This window comes from Nerophis ophidion, linkage group LG29 (genome assembly GCF_033978795.1).
Source record: "Nerophis ophidion isolate RoL-2023_Sa linkage group LG29, RoL_Noph_v1.0, whole genome shotgun sequence".
Taxonomy (NCBI): Eukaryota; Metazoa; Chordata; class Actinopteri; order Syngnathiformes; family Syngnathidae; genus Nerophis; species Nerophis ophidion.
Window position 1 is genome coordinate 29,888,065 of NC_084639.1, and position 21,622 is coordinate 29,909,686.

At 42.8% G+C, this 21,622-nt stretch overlaps 1 protein-coding gene and 1 long non-coding RNA gene across 4 annotated transcripts in view; both read left to right on the plus strand.

Moving 5' to 3' along the window:
• The window catches only part of LOC133546196 (oocyte zinc finger protein XlCOF8.4-like), a 116,147-nt gene that overhangs the window by 34,774 nt on the left and 59,751 nt on the right, over positions 1-21,622 (plus strand). The window contains exon 3 of one of the 2 annotated variants that reach the window (XM_061892094.1): positions 15,570-15,968. The exons of the other annotated variant lie outside the window; for it this stretch is intronic. Coding sequence (XP_061748078.1) covers positions 15,570-15,950 — 381 coding nt within the window. The 3' untranslated portion in view covers positions 15,951-15,968. Of the gene's footprint in view, positions 1-15,569; positions 15,969-21,622 lie in introns of those variants that run through there. 2 annotated transcript variants of the gene reach the window in all.
• LOC133546219 (uncharacterized) lies at positions 6,308-15,563 on the plus strand. 2 transcript variants are annotated; one of them, XR_009805032.1, is made up of 3 exons: positions 6,308-6,434; positions 7,179-7,445; positions 15,309-15,563. It is a non-coding gene; the product is annotated as an uncharacterized LOC133546219 (long non-coding RNA). The 2 variants fall into 2 exon arrangements; XR_009805031.1 differs by lacking the exon at positions 15,309-15,563 and adding an exon at positions 11,357-11,591.

A 21,622-nucleotide genomic window follows, 5' to 3' on the forward strand; every position in this document is an offset into this window, starting at 1 on the left:
CGTATGTACGCCAAAGGGTGTTGCGTTTTGGAGAAACTCCTTCTGTCAGAGTGCTGTTCAACACAGTAAAGAGGAACCCAAGGATGCGCAGGACGCTGAGTAAAACACTTCTTTTTCTGCGGAAATCTACTCACAAAAACAATCCAAACAGGAGGTAACAAAAAGCGACAGTGCGAAAAAGAGAAGACAAAATGTGCATCGTGGAAAAAAGAACAAAACCTACTTGTATACACAAATAAACTTAACTTGGTTTGGAGTTACAAGACGTGCACACTACAAAACAACACCAAGATGGATGGCACCGGGAATGGCCAAGGTGGCAAAATACTCAAAGCATGGAATCAACTGGTGTGGAGCGGATTCACCGAGTGCCATCCAGCTGTCAAGGTGCTGCTTAAGCACCAGGGTCGATTGGAAGCAGCTGTGCACATCCCACAACTCCGCCCACAAGGGCAACACAGGAACTCTCGAGGGAGGAGAAACGTTAGAACAAGGTCAACTGCACCAAAAGAGGGAAACTGACAATACAAACCACTAGGTGGCAGCAGGCGGGAAAACTTCCCTCAAATTAATTTGGAAAAAAATGGACTGAGCATAAGACATAAATCATCACAAATAAAGTGAAATCATTCAAAAAGTTGACCTTTGTAACTCACTTCGATCCAAAATTATCCAGGATGTTTCTCCAGAATGTTCCACTGGAGAATGCTGTCAAACTGTTTTGTTTACTAGGAAAATGTAAACCAAATATTTTTTTTTAAATTCTGTCATTACACACACGCAGATATATATCTATATATATCTATCTATATATATATATTTATGTGGGAATGAGCGGTAGAAATGGGATGGATGGATGTATTTATGTCTGTATATATATATATATATATATATATATATATATATATATATATATATATATATACGTATATATATTATACATATATATATAAGTAAAGGAAATTTAAAAAGAACATGAAAACCTCCCACATTCTAAAATACATTATAAAAACGATTAACATCAAAGACAAAAATAATATCATGAGTGTAATATTTCTTTTTTTTTCTTTTTTTTTCTTTCCTTATGCTACTGTTGTTTCAATACATTGTTAAATATTTGAATATTTTTACAGAAATAAGTTTTATGTCTTTGTTTTGAAAATTTGAAATGGAAAAGTTTACTTTTATTTTCACAATAAGTAAATAGTATATAACAAAATAGTTTTACCGGGGTTGGAAAGCTGGTTGTACTTATTCCTCTCGCGAGATTTGGAAAAGTGCTGCTTACTTGTTTCTCTTGCGAGATCTGGAAGAGGGAGCTGCTTACTTGTTTCTCTCGCGAGATCTGACAACACTGCGCGTTAACCAAACACGGCGAGGATAAAGCAAGATGGCGTCTGACGGTGAAGACGTTATTGCAGTCGTCACAGTTCAGTGTTCTTAATCTGTGCCTCCATGTACGCATATATGTCCTTTATTACACTCTAGTAAATAGAGTAAACATCGTTAATAACTGTTTGCATCCGGTTATATTAGTCTGAGCGCACTTTGATGCTTCTCGAGCTAGCTTAGCTAGCTAATTAGCTTAGCTTGTTAGCTGCTAACAAAGAGAGTCGGAAGTGATCAAAACACATCACTAAGTAAAGATCAAGTGTGAGTGTTGTGGTGTATTAATGTGCATGCTAACTCAGCGTTGTTTGTCCTGACTGACTTGCCGTAGTTGAGTTGTGTCTATTTAGCATGCTCACCAGGTGCTGTACATTGAGTGTTGATGATCCCTCTCTAGAGTGTATGCTACTGCTACTCCCAAGTCATATATATAAAAGTTACTAAACGTGTGTGCTACCTCGTTATTTGAATACATAACATATTGGCGACGAGGATAATCGGTTTATGAGTGTTCCTTGCAGTTTTGTTTTTTTTTGGAAGTGAAGATGGCATACTTTTCTCAGCGACCAGACGAGTTTAAACCTGAGATTGAATCATGGTCAGCCTACATTGAGCGCATGGAGTTGCTGTTTGAAGTCCATGATGTCGATGATGAAAAGAGGGTCCCATTGTTGTTGAGTTCAGTGGGAGCAGTGACATATGGACTTCTTCGCAATTTGGTTCAGCCTGATTTGCCCAAAAACAAAACATTTGACCAGATTGTGGACACTCTGAAAGACTATTATGAGCCAAAGCCGTTGGTTATTGCCGAACGCTTCAGGTACCGCAAGTGTGTTCAGAAAAGCAACCAGACGGTTACGGAATATGCCGCTGAGCTGCGTCAATTAGCTGCAAAGTGTGATTTTGGTGACAGACTGGATGAGGCTCTGCGTGATGGCTTTGTCAGCGGGGTCAGTTCTGAGGCATGTCAACGCAAGTTGCTCTCGGAGGACAGACTGACTTTTGCAAGAGCTGTGGAGCTGGCTGTCAACATGGAGATGGCCCACCGCGACGCGCAGCAGTTGAGGAAGGGTGATGACGTCACTTCAGCTGTTCACAAGGTAAAGGAGAGGCAAAGACGGCGCTCGCCTTCAAAACAAGAGACATGCTACAGATGCAAAGGCAAGAATCATAATGCAAGTGACTGTTACTACAAGAATGCAAAGTGTCATAAATGTGATAAAATAGGGCACATACAGAAAGCATGTAGATCTGGAGGCCCAGCACGTGAAAATAAATATGATAAAAAGGGGAAGAAAAGCAGTGAGCGAAGAGAGGAGAGAAGGACAGGCTATGTGCAAACTGACAAAAATGAAGATGATGTTGGTGATATTTTGACTGTTTTCAGCACAAATGGTGCAGGCCGACAGCCATACAAGGCCATTTTTGATGTAAATGGAAAGAAAGTCCTGATGGAAATAGACACAGGATCAGGAATGAGTATAATCTCAGAAGATGTCTATGAGCAGTCATTCTCACATATGCCACTAGTGGACAGCCGCGTAAAGCTAAAGGGCTACTCAGGGGAGCCAATTCCTGTTAAAGGCCAGTTTATGGCAAAAGTGGCTTATGAAAATCAGACTGCTAGCCTACCACTAATAGTTGTGGGAGTTGAGGGTCCTTCACTGTGTGGGAGAGAATGGCTAGATGAGATCAAGCTAAACTGGAAAATGATTAAAGCAGCCGCAATCAACACAGTTGCTGAAAATTTAACATCAGCACAAAAGCCCAAATTGATTCAAGAAGTGCTGGCTAAATATGATGAGGTATTCAAGGATGAGCTTGGAACATTAAAGGACATTAAAGCCACAATTTCTGTAAAGCCTGATGCAGTTCCAAAGTTCCACAAAGCCCGCGTCCTGCCATTCGCCATGAAAGAAAAAGTTGAAAAGGAGCTGCAGCGCCTAGAAAAGGAGGGTGTCATCAGTCCAGTGAAACACAGTGACTGGGCTGCTCCAGTGGTTCCAGTGCTTAAGCGGGATGGAGGACTTCGCTTGTGTGGCGACTACAAGATAACTGTTAACTTGGCTACAAACGCTGAAACGTACCCCCTACCAAAAATTGAGGAGGTGTTAGCAGCACTATGTGGAGGAAAAATATTTTCTAAAATAGATCTAGCAGCAGCCTATCAACAAGTACTCCTGGATGAAGAGTCAAAAAAGTATACAACAGTGAATACTCATAAAGGACTGTTTGTGTACAATAGACTTTGTTTCGGTGTCACTTCTGCTGTTAGCATTTTTCAACGCATTATGGAGAACCTGTTGAAAGATCTTGATGTAGTAATTTATCTAGATGATTTATTGATTATGGGCCGAGATGAAGCCCAGCATCTCGTGAACCTGGACAAGGTTTTACAGAGACTGCAAGAGAACGGCATGAGAGTGAAAAAGTCAAAGTGTGACTTCGGCAAGACACAGATTGAATATCTGGGACATGTGCTGGACGGGAAAGGCGTCTACCCATCCAAAAATAAGGTCATAGCCATACATGATGCTCCGGCACCCAGAAATGTCAAAGAGCTCAGAGCTTTCCTGGGCCTAGTTAACTACTATGGACGTTTTGTGCCTCAGCAAAGCACAATTTTGGCCCCACTTTACAAGCTACTGAAAGACAAAGTTAAATGGAGATGGCGCGAGACGGAGCAGAGTGCTTTTGGCAAATGCAAGGAGCTCTTGACCAGTGACAAAGTGCTGGTTCACTATGATCCACGTCTGCCGCTTTCGCTTGCATGTGATGCTTCTGCTTATGGAATCGGAGCAGTGATACAGCACACAACACCAGACGGGCATGAACATCCAATAGCCTATGCTTCCCGCACGCTCTCTCCGGCAGAGAAAAACTATTCACAGATAGAAAAAGAGGCATTGAGCCTGGTGTTTGGTGTGAAGAAGTTCCATCAATATCTGTGGGGGCGCAAGTTTGACTTAATATCCGACCACAAGCCCCTGCTCGCGCTGTTTGGAGAACGTAAGGGACTTCCTACAATGGCAGCAGCGCGCATACAGAGATGGGCCATCATACTGTCTGCGTATGATTACCACATGACATACCGCAGGTCAGAGGAGCACGGCAATGCAGACGGGTTGTCTCGTGTTCCGCTGCCTGAGACGAAAGATACAGGTACAGAGACAATGACAGCTTGCATAAATGCACTGTTATATGAGCACCTTGAGGAGGCACCGTTGAGTGCAAAACAAATTTCCAAGGCTACACGAAAGGACACAGAGCTTTCAAAACTGCATAGGTACATCATGGAAGGATGGCCAAAAGAAATACCAGATGAACTGAGGGTGTACTACAGAAAGAGAGATGAGCTATCTGTCGAACAGGGGTGTGTTCTTTGGGGAACAAGAGTAATAGTACCTGCAAAAATGAGAGGTGCAGTGCTAAAAGAGATCCACGACGGACACCCTGGCATTGTAAAGATGAAAACAATTGCACGACAATATGTCTGGTGGCCAAACGTAGATATGGATGCTGAGAGAGTCTGCAAGCAGTGTGAGACCTGCCAGCTGGAACAGCGCACGCCACGCCAAGTCCCGCTGCATCCCTGGGAATTTCCTGGAGATGTTTGGAAAAGACTACACATTGACTTTGCAGGCCCATTCTTAGGTCACATGTTCATGATTGTGGTTGATGCATACTCTAAGTGGTTGGAGGTTTACAAAATGGCACAAATCACATCTACTGCAACCATTACACGACTTAAGAGACTGTTCGCATCATTCGGTGTGCCGGAACAAATTGTCACAGACAATGCGACAACGTTCACATCGGATGAGTTTCAGCAGTTCATAAAGAGGAATGGAGTCCTTCACACGACCGGTGCGCCGAGACATCCAGCTACAAATGGACTGGCTGAAAAATATGTTGCTATTTTCAAAGCAGGCATGAAAAAACTTGTTGGACAGAACCTGAGTGTTGAGGACAAGATATCACACATCCTGCTGCGCTATCGCACCACTCCCCACAGCACAACTGGAGAGTCACCAGCGGACTTGTTCCTGAAAAGACATGTACGAACACGTTTGGACTTCCTGAAACCAAGCATCACCGAACGAGTCAGAAAGAGACAGTATCAGCAGAAGGAGAAACATGACAGTCAGGCTGCCGAGAGACAGTTTGATGTAAATGACTCTGTGTATCTGCGCAACACTGCAGGAGAGAAACCCAAATGGATTCCTGGGGTAGTGACACAACAGACTGGTCCAGTGTCATACCGAGTGCAAGGCCAGACACCAGACCAAGTGTACCGGCGTCACGGAGATCAGCTGAGACCTCGCTACCTTCCTGACCCTCCAGATTCAGAGCCTGGAGGTGAAACTGCGTCAGCTGAGCAGGCGAGTGACCTCTGTGGAACGGACTCCGAAGAACCTGAACCACCAGCGTTTGAGTTGGAACCGCCAGTGCTGCCTGACCCAGAGACAGTGACTTTGAGACGCTCAGAGCGTACTATCAGGCGACCTCAGCGTTACAGGGACTGATTCTTTTCATAAGGGAGTTTTTCATTTGTTATTAAAGAGGGTTGAATTTGAGTTTAAATGCACTATCTGGCATAGCATCTGTGACATTTTTGTGTTTGTTTATTACAGAATTGAAGAATTGAAGGTTGCCGTATTGAAAGTGTGTACTGATTTTGCATTGCCTTTGATCTATGGGGGGAGGTGATGTGGTGTATTAATGTGCATGCTGACTCAGCGTTGTTTGTCCTGACTGACTTGCCGTAGTTGAGTTGTGTCTATTTAGCATGCTCACCAAGTGCTGTACATTGAGTGTTGATGATCCCTCTCTAGAGTGTATGCTACTGCTACTCCCAAGTCATATATAAAAGTTACTAAACGTGTGTGCTACCTCGTTATTTGAATACATAACAAGTGTAAAGTGTTGTGATTGTGTGAAAATGTGCCAAAGAACCATAGCAGAGTACGAGGAGGAACTTTGTCCAACAAAAGAGGAGAAGGAGCGACAACATGAAAAACATCAAGTTGTGTTACACAGAACAGGTTTGTTTACTTCTTACTCTCACATCTCTACTAACTTTATATTTCATTATTCACACTATTCTTAAATAGATTGTCTACAGGAAGAATAATTGTCATGTGAGGATGATGCACTGATTGTTTTACATTGTTCATAAGAAGGAGACAGTTTCAGACACACAATATTTATGAGAGGTTAATGTTTGTAACAATGTGTATCAACATGTTCACACAAAACTCACACAGTCACCGGGGGAATATTCCAGAGAGCAGGTTAAGTGCAAAGTCCTGAGTATGTAAAGCTCGAGAGTTTTACCTCCAAAAATAAGAGAGGTAAGACAAAGTCAGAGTCAGTTACCATGGTTACTGATGCTGTAAACCTAGCCTGCTAGCTGGCAGGTTTGGCAAGTTATATATTTGTGTAAAAGCTATTCTGACCTGCTATTTCCTTCATGTCGGTGTTCGTTGATGCAGCCATTAATGTTCCAGTGATTGTCGAAAAAACAAAGCCTGATCTAAAGATGACATCTTGATCTCCTTCCATCTCAAACCAATTGACTGTTCATTATTAAGTGAAGTGTCTTATAGTCGCTTAAATTTGTCTTTAAACAAGCAACACTATGTTTCATCCAGTTACTCAATTAATCGGAAACTTTTCCCGTAGAACACTTGATTAATAAAATGTTCAATAGCTACAGCCCATTACTTCATCTAGGATTTAATATTTAGCATCTAGGAGTTAAAATGTGTTTTGTTTGTGTCCTGTAGACATCCATCAGCTGATTGGACACCAAGAAGAATGTCTTCCTCATCTGCAGGGGGACAGTTTCACTTTAGAGTATCCACAGCCCTCACATTTTAAAGGGAACTAGGAGGATCCACAGCCCCCCTATTTTAATGCGGAAGGGGAGGGAGAGTGTCCTATAGGGCAGGAGGAGGCTGATGTCAGCAAGTTTCCACTGACTGTTGTCTCTGTGAAGACTGAAGAGCATGAAGACAAACCACCTGAGTCCTCACAGCTTCATCACAGTCCAAGTAAGCACAACATCCACATATCATCTAATACAATGTTTGTGACACATGTTCATCCGGGGGACACATTTATCACTAAAGATGGAGATATATTTGCTTTTTAACACCACCATTTAAATATGAATGCTCATCAATCATCAACAGTGTAATTGCTGGGGTGTAACCATGTGACCTAGAGGCCGCCCTCCTTACCTCACGTGGTCAAATGAAGGCAAACATTCAATATGGCTACTGTTTATTTACCTTGGCAGCACATATGTCAGCATATTTCAAAGGTTTAGTGGTGAAGATTATGGATGTACACCAAGTACCATTTTTTTATTGATACTGGTTCCTAATTATGTCGTCCATGAGGACCGTGAAGATTCTGGACTAAAGACACAACTATTTGTATTTTTAATTCCAGCTGACTGAGGTAACTATGACACGTTGTCACATTGAGTTCAGCTGCCGCTGCTACACATTACAATCAGCTTTGAATAATGACAAATAAGGAAGCAACAAAAGTTTGATGTGTGTGTTATTGACAAGAAGATGACATAACTGCATTTCACCTTGCACTGCACACATAGTTGACTTCTTTAAGACTTCAAATAAACAGCTGCTGATTAAAGACTTCCCTGCTGTTACAGAACATCATGTTGGAGGTGTTCTGTAATAGGAATGCTATATAAAAAGCCTTTTTTTCCCACTTTTTTAGTTCCACAAATTACATGCAGTACCGATAAATACTGGTATCAATAAGGAATATCAATTAGGGTATCATATCGATAAATTTTCAGTGATTAACATCTCTACTGAAGATACAAGCCAGATATCTTTAAAATATATATTCAACGTTTATTTGGATTTAGTTACTTCTCTGCTGTCCAGCAATGTCTTAATCAATCAAGTTTATTAGTACTAATTAGCAAAGTTTTCTTGTCTTTCTAAAGTCTTTAATTTGGCAGCCCCCTCGCGGTAAAGTTGTCCAAGTGCAAACTATTTGTGACTGATAAAAGTTTTGGTGAATCAAAATTTAATAAATTGTACCGGACAGTTCATTACTCTGAAGATGGCCGATAAAAACACAATCAGAATCAGAAATACTTTTATAATCCCAGGGAGGAAATTAAGATTTTCAGCACAATCCCATTCAAGAGCAGACAAACATTACAGGGAGACAGAACAGGATCGCTGACGGGTCTGCCAACTTCCGGCGCCCCTTTCAAAAAAGGTGAGAAACAGGTAAACTCTGGGAGGGGGTGGGGGGTGAGAAAAAAAAATAGTCTAAGCCTGGGCCCCTGGAGAGGGGATCCAGACTGAGGCCAAAGAGAAAACAAAAACCTCATATCCATAGCACACAGAAACGTGTGTAAGAGCGAAACATCAAACAACACAAAGGACATTAGAGGGGAACATTATCAGCAGACCTATGTAAGCGTCAATATATACCTTGATGTTGCAGAAAAAAGACCATATATTTTTTTTACCGATTTCCGAACTCTAAATGGGTGAATTTTGGCGAATTAAATGCCTTTCTGTTTATCCCTCTCGGAGCGATGACGTCAGAACATGACGTTACATCGGTACTCAACGCCATTTTTCCCTACCACATTACACGCATCGAGTCAAATCAGCTCTGTTATTTTCCATTTTTTCGACTGTTTTCCGATACCTTGGAGACATCATGCCTCGTCGGTGTGTTGTCAAAGCGTGTAACAACACAATCAGGGACGGATTCAAGTTGATTTACATAGAATGTGCATCGATTAGCACGGTATGCTAATCGATGCTAACATGCTATTTAGGTCACTTACCAATCGACGGATTTAAGTTGCTCCAGTATCAAGAGATGCGGAAGTCCCTCGTTTGGTTTTTACCGGCGATGCTACGACAGAGATGGCAAGAATGTGTGGATATCATGCGACACTCAAAGCAGATGCATTCCCAACGATAAAGTCAACGAAATCACAAAGGTGAGTTTTGTTGATGTTATTGACTTATGTGCTAATCAGAGATATTTGGTCGCGGCATGACTGCCAGCTAATCGATGCTAACATGCTATTTAGGCTACCTGTATGTACATTTAAACTATATTTACATCCAGCGTTTCCTTCCACCCACATTTAATGCTAAACAAACACTTACCAATCGACGGATTTAAGTTGATCCAGTGTCAATGCGAAAGTCCTGATCGGTTGGTCTGCACATTTTACCGGCGATGCTAACATAGTATGCATGGCCGAATAGCGTCAATAGCTATCCAATAGCTTCGGTTTCTTCTTCAATATCGTTTTCGCTATCTGCCTCCATACTCCAACCATCTGTTTCAATACATGCGTAATCAGTTGAATCACTTAAGCCGCTGAAATCCGAGTCTGAATCCCAGCTAATGTCGCTACATCTTGCTGTGGTAACCGCCACGTTGTTTGTATTGGAATCACTATGTGACGTCACAGGGAAATGGACAGTGGCTTAAGCAAATAGGGAAAATCAAGCACTTTAAAGGGGAACATTATCATAATTTCAAAAGGGTTAAAAACAATAAAAATCAATTCCCAGTGGCTTGTTGTATTTTTTGAATTTTTTTTCAAAATTTTACCGGTCCCGGAATATCCCTAAATAAAGCTTTAAATTGCCTTATTCTCGCTATCTTAGAAACCACTATCCATTTCCCTGTGACGTCATACAGGGCTGCCAATTCAAACAACATGGCGCTTACCACAGCAAGATATAGCTACATTAGCTCGGATTCAGACTCGGATTTCAGCGGCTTAAGCGATTCAACAGATTACGCATGTATTGAAACAGATAGTCGGAGTATGGAGGCAGATAGCGAAAACGAAATTGAAGAAGAAATTGAAGCTATTGAGCGAATAGCTATTGACGCTATTCGGCCATAGCATGGGTGTACCTAATGAAGTGGCCCATATCATGGCTGCCTTATTAGCATCGCCGGTAAAATGTGCGGACCAAACGATCAGGACTTTCACATCTTGTGACACTGGAGCAACTTAAATCCGTCGATTGGTAAGTGTTTGTTTCACATTAAATGTGGGTATCTATTTTCAAATGTACATACAGCTAGCGTAAATAGCATGTTAGCATCGATTAGCGTAGCATGTTAGCATCGATTAGCTGGCAGTCATGCCTTGACCAAATATGTCTGATTAGCACATAGGTCAATGACATCAACAAAACTCACCTTTGTGATTTCGTCGACTATCGTTGCAAATTCATCTGCAGTTTATCCATACATCTCTGTGCCATGTCTGTCTTAGCATCGCCGGTCAAATGTGCAGACACTTTGGTACATTCAATGGGGGTCTGGCGGCAGATTTCTTGCCAGTGGTGCAACTTGAATCCCTCCCTGTTAGTGTTGTTACACCCTCCGACAACACACCCACCAGGCATGATGTCTCCAAGGTTCCAAAAAATAGTTGAAAAAACGGAAAATAACAGAGCTGAGACCCGGTGTTTGTAATGTGAAAATTAATATGGCGGGTGTGTTACCTCGATGACGTCACATTCTGACGTCATCGCTAAAAGAGCGATAAAAAGAAAGGCGTTTAATTTGCCAAAATTCACCCATTTAGAGTTCGGAAATCGGTTGAAAAAATACATGGTCTTTTTTCTGCAACTGCAAGGTATATATTGACGCTTGCATAGGTTTGGTGATAATGTTCCCCTTTAAAGCTTTTTTTAGGGATATTCCAGGACGGGTAAAATTTTGAAAAAAACTTCGAAAAATAAAATAAGCTACTGGGAACTGATTTTTTTTTGTTTCAACCCTTCTGAAATTTTGATAATGTTCCCCTTTTAAAGACATTAAAAGAGCGGAGCTGATGCAACCAGTTACTTCTGCACACAGCCACAAAAGTAAATCATCAAAAATACAAAACAAAACATATAGACTGTGGTGACCTCTGCAGTGTTCCACGCCATCGTCTGCTGGGTTGGGGGGAACATGGCCATAGACAGGAGCAGACCCAACAAAGCAACCAAGAGAGCCAACTCCACCGTCGGCCGCCCACCAACTCCTGGCCAGTGTCCAGTCTGCATGGATGAGCGTGGATACGTCCAAGGAGACCGAGGTGTCCGATACCTGCTCATTCAGCCAAGACACTGTGAAGCTTGTCCGTCCCGGCTCTCAGTGCCAGCTCCGCAGTCCTGTCTCTTCATCCGCATCTCCTCCAGTCCCTCCAAACAGACTCTGGTGTGGCAGAGACCCAGCAGCTGGTCTCCATGGCCAAAACGCTCCAAGGAGGCAGATCCAGAAGTTCACAAAAAAGCTTTGCAGAAGTCACCAAAGAGTCACCCCTTGTCACACAGTCCCAAAGGGTCCCCAACCAAAAGGCATGAAAACAAGAAGGAAACATCCAGAACCCAAAAGGATGACACAAGAGCACAGAGCTCCTGCCACCAGCAGCCAAAATGAACATGTCATGTCATGGCGTAGTGGGTAGAGAGGCCGTGCCAAAGACCTGAGGGTTGCAGGTTCGCTCCCGGCCTCTTGACAGCCAAATTGCTGTCGTTGTTTCCTTTGGCATGACACTTCACCCTTGTCTCTGGTGCCGCTCACACTGGTGAATGAATGAATGATGAATGATAGGTGGTGGTGGGAGGGGCCTTAGGCGCAAACTGGCAGCCTCGCTTCCGTCAGTCTACCCCAGGGCAGCAAATGTAGCTTACCACCACCATGCGGTGTGAATGAATGATGGGTTCTCACTTCTCTGTGAGCGCTTTGAGTATCTAATAGTAGAAAAGTGCTATATAAAATCTAATCCATTATTATTATTGTTATTGCTATCGTTGGTCCGTCAAACATTCGTCTAGTTACACTTTCTTAAGTGTTGCCTATAGTGTCTTGTTACTGCAGTGATTTTCAACCTTTTTTTGAGCCAAGGCACATTTTTTGCATTGAAAAAATCTGGAGGCACACCACCAACAGAAATCATTAAAAAAACTAAACTCATTTGACAGTAAAAAGTCGTTGTCGCAATTGTTGGATATGACTTTAAAGCATAAGCAAGCATGCATGACTATAGCTCTTGTCTCAAAGTAGGTGTACTGTCACCACCTGTCACATCACACCCTGACTTATTTGGAGTTTATTGCGGTTTTCCTGTCTGTAGTGTTTTAGTTCTGGTCTGGCGCTCCTATTTTGGTGTCCTTTTCTCTTTTTATTCTTAGCAGTTTCATGTCTTCCTTTGAGCGATATTTCCTGCATCTACTTTGTTTTAGCAATCAGGACTATTTCAGTTGTTTTTATCCTTCTGTTTGGGGACATTGTTGTTTGTCATGTCATGTTGGGATGTACATTGTGGACGCCGTCTTTGCTCCACAGTAAGTCTTTGCTGTCGTCCAGCATTCTGTTTTTGTTGACTTTGTTGCCTGTTAATTTTTAGTTTGGTTCTGCATAGCCTTCCCAAAGCTTCAATGCCTTTTCTTAGGGATACTCACCTTTTGTTTATTTTTGGTTTAAGCATTAGACACAATTTTACCTTCACGCTGCCTCCCGCGGTTTCTGACATCTACAAAGCAATTAGCTACCGGCTGCCACCTGCTGATATTGAAGAGTATTACAGGGTTACTCTGCCGAGCTCTAGACAGCACAGACACTCAACAACAACACATCATTTGCAGACTATAATTATTGCTTTGCAAAAAAACATTTTTACCCCTAATAGGTGAAATTAGACTATTTCCGGCTGTATCTCACGGTACACTAGTGTGCCGCGGCACAGTGGTTGAAAACCACTGTTACTGGACGCTATCGGTGAAAGCGACACGTACTGTAGCAGAGCTACTTTATTTACTTTTAAACTTAGTGTTAAAATTAAATCCTAGCAGAAACACTGCAACTTGTTTAGTTTTTACAGGACTAACATTAGAGTGTGTGTGTCAGTCAGATGATTATAATAATAATCATCTTCTAATAAATATAACATAATCCGTATTTACAGAGTGGGAGTGCAGAGGGCAAGTTGGATGCCACACTTACAGTACATCATCATCTACCAACATCACACATACAATACCTGATGTCTTCCAGAAGCAGCTGCTTATGCAAAAGAGCTCACTGCAGTGCTGTCATATTTCATTGGCAAACTTTCAAAGAGTTGAGAGGTGTTCTCTGATATGTGTAAGACTAGACCTCTCATGTATCAACACTATTGTTCTACACCAGGACAAAAAGTGCACTTACATCTTATGGCCATCATGTGCCATCTTGCACAATTATTTGTATTTATTTATCTTTTTAGTTTCTGCCATATTACTTTGTGCTTTCATATGCACATTTAAATTCCACTGGAGTTAAATGTGACGTTTTCTACAATAATGTTTCTTCTACTAAGTACATACTTTTCAATGTGTTATTTAAAAAAAAAAAACTTGTTAAAAAAAAGTACTTTAAGAACATTTGGAGCAAATTTGAAAAATACCACGATAAAAATGATAACCGGGAAAATAATTGTTCATTCCGCGACATCCCTAGTGTCTATGTTTGTGTGGGTTTATATGTATGTATGTATGTACAGTCGTGATCAAAAGTTGACATACACTTGTAAAGAACATGATGTCATGGCTGTCTTGAGTTTCCAATCATTTCTACAACTCTTATTTTTTTTTGTGATAGAGTGACTGGAGCACATACTTGTTGCTCACTAAAAACATTCATGAAGTTTGCTTCTTTTATGAATTTATTATGGGTCTACTGTACATGTGAGCAAATGTGCTGGGTCAAAAGTGTACATACAGCAATGTTAATATTTGCTTACATGTTCCTTGGCAAGTTTCACTGCAATAAGACGCTTTTGGTAGCCATCCACAAGCTTCTGCTTGAATTTTTGACCACTCCTCTTGACAAAATTGGTGCAGTTCAGCTAAATGTGTTGTTTTTTTGACATGGACTTGTTTCTTCAGCATTGTCCACACATTTAAGTCAGGACTTTGGGAAGGCCATTCTAAAACCTTAATTAAGCCATTCCTTCACCACTTTTGACTTTTGTTTGGGGTCATTGTCCTGTTGGAACACCCAACCGTGCCCAAGACCCAACCTCCGGGCTGATGATTTTAAGTTGTCCTGAAGAATTTGGAGGTAATCCTTCTTTTCATTGTCCAATTTAAAGCACTAGTTCCATTGGCACCAAAACAGGCCCAGAGCATAATACTACCACCACCAGGCTTGACGGTGGGAATGGTGTACACCTTTTCTCCTCCAAACTTATTGCCAGATTGTAAATAATGTAAATAATTCAATGTATATACTATGATGATTAACTTGTGTGATGACTGTATTATGCTGATAGTATATATTTGTACCATGAATTGATTAACGTGGACCCCGACTTAAACAAGTTGAAAAACTTATTGGGGTGTTACCATTTAGTGGTCAATTGTACGGAATATGTACTGTACTGTGCAATCTACTAATAAAAGTATCAATCAATCAATCAAGGGTATTGTGGCCAAAAAGCTCCATTTTAGTTTCGTCTGACATGGACGAAGTTAAGACCTTCTAGAGGAAAGTTCTGTGAAATAGCACAAAACAACTTGTAGTGTCTTGTTAATTTATAGCCAAAAATATTTTTTATTTTATAGATATTCTCAAAGCAGAATAAAGTCCTTAGGGGCCTCTGACACCCCATGGGGTAACCGTAAGGTCTGGGCCTCTTAAGACCTCACTGTTGGTGCTAATCGACCTGTTTCTTCTCCTTTCTATCAAATTTGAAAGCAAAAGTAAGTCCACAAATAACTGAATCGTAAAGCAGAATTGAAAATTAAATCTGAATTGGTAAAATCTTATCAATATGGCGCCTAACATGTGACTGAACAAAGATGGACTCCTCTCAACCATGTTTGTCTTCTTGTGTCCTGCAGACGTCTGTGAAGAATATCTTCTCTCTGAGCAACAGAAGTGGATCTTCAGGATGGGCAAGGAGGAGCCACAGCCCTTCCACATTAAGGAGGAAGAAGAGGCGCCACATACATTGCAAATGCAAAGGAAAGAAAATAACCCACTGACCTCCCATTTTAAAGAGGAAGAGGAGGAACACAGCATCAGTCAAGAATGGTTGGAGAAGTTCCACGTGGTTGTGAAGAGTGAAGATGAGGTGAAAGGTGAAAGTGAGGAAAGGGGAGGGGGGGGAGCCTCCAAGCAGCAGCTCAACACAACACATGACAACAGAAGCTGATGGAGACCACTGTGGAGGATCACAAGCAGACAAGCTCTTAGCTCCACTATCAGATAGTGAGGACACAACGTCACACTCTCCTGACACTGATGATGAAGACTCTAAAGATGATAAGACATGTCACACTGACAACACTCACTTCACATCTTCTCACTCTCACAAAACTTTTAAAGACTGTCGCAATATGAAAAGACACATAAGAATACACACTGGAGGAAAAACCTTTTTCCTGCTCAGAATGTGGTACAAGTTTTGCAAGAAATCAAAGTTTAAAAGCACACATGAGAACACACACTGGAGAAAAACCATTTTTGTGCTCAATTTGTAGTAAAAGATTCACCCAGAAGGCACATTTGATAAACCACACAAAACTACACACTGGTGTAAAACCTTATTCATGCTCAGTATGTGGTAAAAAATGTACACAAAGTAATGATTTGAAAAGACACATGAGAATACACACTGAAGAAAAACCTTTTTCCTGCTCAGAATGTGGTAAAGGTTTTACACAAAGTAATGATTTGAAAAGACACATGAGAATACACACTGGAGAAAAACCGTTTTCCTGCTCAGAATGTGGTAAAGGTTTTACACAAAGTAATAATTTGAAAGAGCACATGAAAAAACACACTAGAAAAAAACGTTTTCTTGCGCAATCTGTTGCAAAGAATTTGCACTACCTATCTCTTTCAAAGTTCACATGAGAATGCACACTGTTCAATCTGTTGTGAAGGTTTTGGATTAGGTCTCTATTTAAATAAAACACGAGAAAACACAGATGAGAGAGTGTTGTGTTGCAGTGTTGAACTGTCAAAACTTGAATAAGGACTTTCTAACATCAGCACATATAACATGTGTGACATCATTGTTGTGTGTGTAACACAATCGTGTTAATATTATCCTAACATTCATAGATTAGATCATTTAGATTAGTGTTTTTTTTACAGGTAAATACATGTGTTATTATGTAATTTTTGGTACTTTGATTTAAAAATGAAGAGAACTATTTGGCTGAAAAGGTGAAAGTAAAAAACACGTGTTCTTCTGGACCACTTTTGGAAAAAAAAATACTTTTTACATCATTTGTGTTTTATTCAAGATCATTTACTTTTAAAATGTGTGACTTTATGAATCATTTGTTGGGTCCCCGTAATCCATTCTGTTAATTGTCTTTATTACTCTCTTTTGTAATTTTTTTTTTGGATTGTTTTGTATGTATGTCCCCAGACTTTTATGCAATTAAACAATTTATGCTTCAATAAAAGTTGGGTCCAGTAAATGTAGTTATTATTTGTTGAGTATGTGTTTTGTTATTAAATATTGAATTTATATTTAGAGTCAGAGTCCTGAAAACATATGTACGGTCTGTCCTACTTTACGGCTGTGAATGCTGTACATTAAACAATCAACAATCTAGAAAATTAGAGGCAACTGAAATGTGGTTATTCAGAAAAATACTCTGCAAAGAAAAGGAATGAAGAAGTATTGGCAAAGGCTAAAATAAGAAGATCTCTAATTGCAACGATTCGAAATAGGCAGCCGAAATTCCTCAGTCATATCATTAAAAGACAGCTTAGATAAACTGGTGTTAGCAGGAAAACTAGTAGGAAAGCAAGCTCCAGGTCAACAACGAACAACATATGTCAGCAGCCTAAGAAATGTTATGGGAAATATCAATAATATGGAACTCATACATTGAGCGGACGACGGAGAAGACTGGAGAGCCCAGATTATTGATGCCTGCAAACAGGCCTGATACCCCATGATGATTTAATTTTGATATTTTCTTCTTTATATGTTTTACAAACACAGGATATGATGTTAATACCCAAAATGCCATGGACTGAATGGCAGGGGCGTCCTTCTCCCTGAGCCAAGCCATACCTGAGCGGGGTGAGATGTTCCAATCCTTTTTCCCTTGAGAAACGTGGGTGGGGATGATAGTCATCACAAAATTGTCGTGTCAAGCCGGGCGTGGTTACACAGACGGATGTTCATGGCAGCTTTGGGCACCGCAAAGATTGCTCCAAGTTGGTTTCACAGACACATGGTATTATGTTATGGGGGAGGAAAGGTGGCATTGGGGTCATCAGGCGGGCTCACTCCTTCACCGGTGTTTCACTGACAAGGCCCACTGCACCTCCAGAGAGCTCAGTAGCAACTCCTAGCATCCAAAGTATGCTCCCCTCTCCCTTTCCCCCTTAAAATCTCATGGTCTTGGTCATTTTGGAGCCCAGCTGTTGTCTCTCCTTCTGATCCAGTGCCACTGGCTTGCTCGTTCCACAGCACTGGACAGCGCTCTGATGGCTTGACGTTGGGCCTGGCCCACATTCCAATGTTCTTAAAGGGACTGGTAGCAAGACCCTTCACCCTTGCTCCTGATGAGTCGTGGTTATTGCCTTGCATGGCAGCTCCCGCCATCAGTGTGTGAATGTGGAAATAGTATCAAAGCCCTTTGAGTTACCTTGAAGGTAGAAAAGTGTTATCCAAGTATAACCCATTTCCCAATGTTCCTATAACCCCTTTGTTCAAATGTTTGTTCCACTTGGGGCGCGGGCATCTTGTCTGACTCACACCTTTTACACAGCCTTCCTTGTCACGTATTCTTCCTTTTCCCGCTATCCATCTAGTAATTCAAACTGATCAAGCAGCGCGATTGAAGATTATTTGTCTTTACAAAAATCAAGGAACCAGGATACTCTGGAAACAAAATAAAAGGTAGACTTCTTCAAGGATCCTTTCCGGTTTGCCCGTCAGCTCCTGGACGAAAAGCGAAGTGGCAAGCTGTCCATCGCAAAAGAGGATCTGGAACAACACATCAAGGACCAGTATACGGATGCAGGAAAAGATACACCACTTGGCTCACCAGGCCATGTGCCACGTCCAGACCTCCCAGAGACCCCTTTCGACACGTCCCCACCTAGGCTGAGCGAGATTAAAGAAGTCCTTAAAAAAGCCAGATCATCCTCTGCACCAGGACCGAACGGGCTTCCGTACAAGGTGTATAAAAACTGTCCGCAAGTGACCGCAATCTTGTGGAAGCTCATGAGTGTTGTGTGGAAGAAGCAATCCATTCCAGCAGAGTGGCAAGAGGCAGTTGGAATATTCATCCCCAAGGAGCAAAATTCCACCAACATCAGCCAGTTCAGGACAATTGCTTTACTGAACGTGGAGGGAAAAGTATTTTTCTCTGTCCTGGCAAGAAGGATATCCAGCTTCCTCAGCAACAACTGCTACATCGATACAAGCTGTCAAAAAGCCGGACTGCCAGGCTTTCCGGGGTGCATTGAGCATGCATCCGTGATCTGGGATCAGATACAGCGTGCCAAAAGAGAAAGGAGTAACCACCACGTGGTATGGCTCGACCTGGCAAATGCCTATGGCTCAGTACCACACAAGCTGGTTGAGTTTGCCCTGAATTTCTTCCATGTTCCTGTGTGTGTCAGTAACATCATAGCCAAGTATTTCAACAACCTGCACATGTGCTTCTCAGTGGATGACTACATGACAGGATGGCAGCGGTTGGAAGTGGGAATTGCCATGGGCTGCTCCATATCACCAATCCTCTTTGTAGCTGCATTTGAAGTGTTACTCATTGGAGCAAGGCAAATGGCCAGAGGCCTGAAAACACCGTCAGGAGGAAGACTCCCCGCTCTGAGAGGTTTCATGGATGATGTGACAAGTATCCTACAGACCGCCCCATGCACAGCACGACTCCTCAAGCGTTTCGACGAACTGACCATCTGGGCGAGAATGAAGATAAAGCCCGCTAAGTCCAGGAGCCTGTCAATCAGGAAGGGTGTGAGAGATGACAGGACAGTCTTCACAGCAGGAGGTGAGAAGATTCCACTCCTGGCAGAGCAGCCCATCCGAAGCCTCGGGAGGGAGTATACAGCAGAGCTCTCGGACAGGCAGATGGGGAGGGTGGTCCAGAAACAACTAAAAGAGGGGCTCGCAAGGATCGACGGGAGCCAACTTCCTGGGAAGCTGAAGGTTTGGTGTTACCACTTCACACTTTTCCACCGCGTGATGTGGCCGCTGAAAGTAGCAGAAATTCCATCTTCTCAGGCCAGCAAGATGGACAGCACCGCCAACGGTTATATCAGGAAGTGGCTGGGCCTCCCCCGCTGTTTCTCGGACACAGGTCTTTTTGGCAAGAACATTCTGCAACTTCCTCTAAAGTCCATCAATCTGGGTTACAGGCAGGAGAAGACTCGCCTTGTACTGGAGATGAGGGAATCAAGAGACGAAGCTGTGAAGAGTGCAGCGGTGACTGTCCGCACTGGACGAAAGTGGACCAAGCTGTCTCGAGGCTGAAATATAAGGAGATCCTGGGAAGAGTCCAAGACAGCCGGGCAGGACTGGGATGGGGGAAACCGGTCCAGTTCTGGTCCAAAGCCACGAGACAGCAGAGGAAGGCCATGGTGGTGGAAGAGGTCACACAAGTGGCACAAGACCAGTATCGGGTCAAGGCCGTATCCCAGGGAAAACAGGGGGCATGGACTCGCTGGGAGGATACCATTCAAAGAGTCATAACCTGGGCCGACATCTGGCGAACTCCTCAATCTCGGCTAAGCTTCCTCGTGAGGGCAGCGTATGACACCCTGCCATGCCCTCGAAACCTCGCCCAGTGGTTCGGAAGCGATAGCAAGTGCTCCCTGTGCAGCAAAGACAATGCAGGACTCAAGCACATCCTTTCAGGTTGCAACGTCGCGCTGACGCAGGGGCGCTTCCGGTGGCGACACAATCAGGTGCTGAGGAAGTTGGCAGAGCTGTTAGAGAGATGCAGAGTCGGGGCAAACAACGCCACAGATCCCCATTGGCCAAACATCACTTTTATCAAACCAGGTGAAGTAGGACAGAAGACAGAGAAGGGAAGATCATCACTTCTGCTTACCCCTGGTAAGGGCTGGGAGATGCGCGTAGACCTGGACAAGCAGCTAGTCTTCCCAACTGAGGTAATACAGACAACGCTAAGACCAGACGTTGTGATGTGGTCCTCAGCTGCTAAGAAAGTCCTCATCATTGAACTAACCGTGCCATGGGAGGAGGGAATACCAGTAGCACATGAGTTCAAAAGGTCAAAGTACAGCGACCTAGCAGAGGACTGCAAGGGGGGAGGCTGGTCTGCGTCCATTCACCCCGTGGAGATCGGATGCAGGGGCTTCGTAGGAGGTTCTGCAACCCGGCTCCTGCGTGCGGCGGGAATGACCGGTTCCAGCCTGAGGAAGGCCATCAAGGAGTTGGCAGAGGAGGCAGAGAAGGCAAGTTTCTGGATGTGGCTAAGAAGGAGGGACAACACTTGGGGCTCAACACCCCAGTGAGGTCAGTTGCAGGGAGTGGCGCGGGGAGACGTCCCCGCGTAGCCACTGCCCCCCCACCGCGAGGTGTCCTGGCTTGGGGGCGAAACATCAGTGAACGGTGGCACCAGCTGACGACCCTGCAGCTGACCTCGAAATGCACTGGAGGAGGTGCGACAGGCAGAGATGCCTAGCAGTTAGGTCTGTACCTATTAATAAAATTGTCTATATAAAAGGACATATATGTGCACATGTATGCACTGATTACAAATACAGAACTATAATGCCCACATTTAGACTTTCTCCATCAAACGCCATTTTGCTTTCCCCTCCTTCTTCTTCTTCTTTCTATTTCCAGCAGACTAGTAGAACATCTTAGGTGTATTGCTGCCCTCCACAGGTTCTTAATAGGATTTCCTTCTTCTGTCCTATGGCCCACACTATACTCTACAGTCCGGTAGGTGACAGTATGAACCTTTCAAGTCGTGGCTGCAAACTGCCAGTAAGAAGAAGAAGTAATAGAGCTGGTTGCTTGTTTCTCTCGCGAGATCTGACAACATTAATAGTTTAAATAGAACAATTGACAGGTTGACAACATCCAAACAAACCAAGTCATCTCCAAAACATCTCAACATTACACACATCCTCCAGGCTGAGTTAGTCTACATGATGAATTAAGTGGGAAACTACATGTAAATCA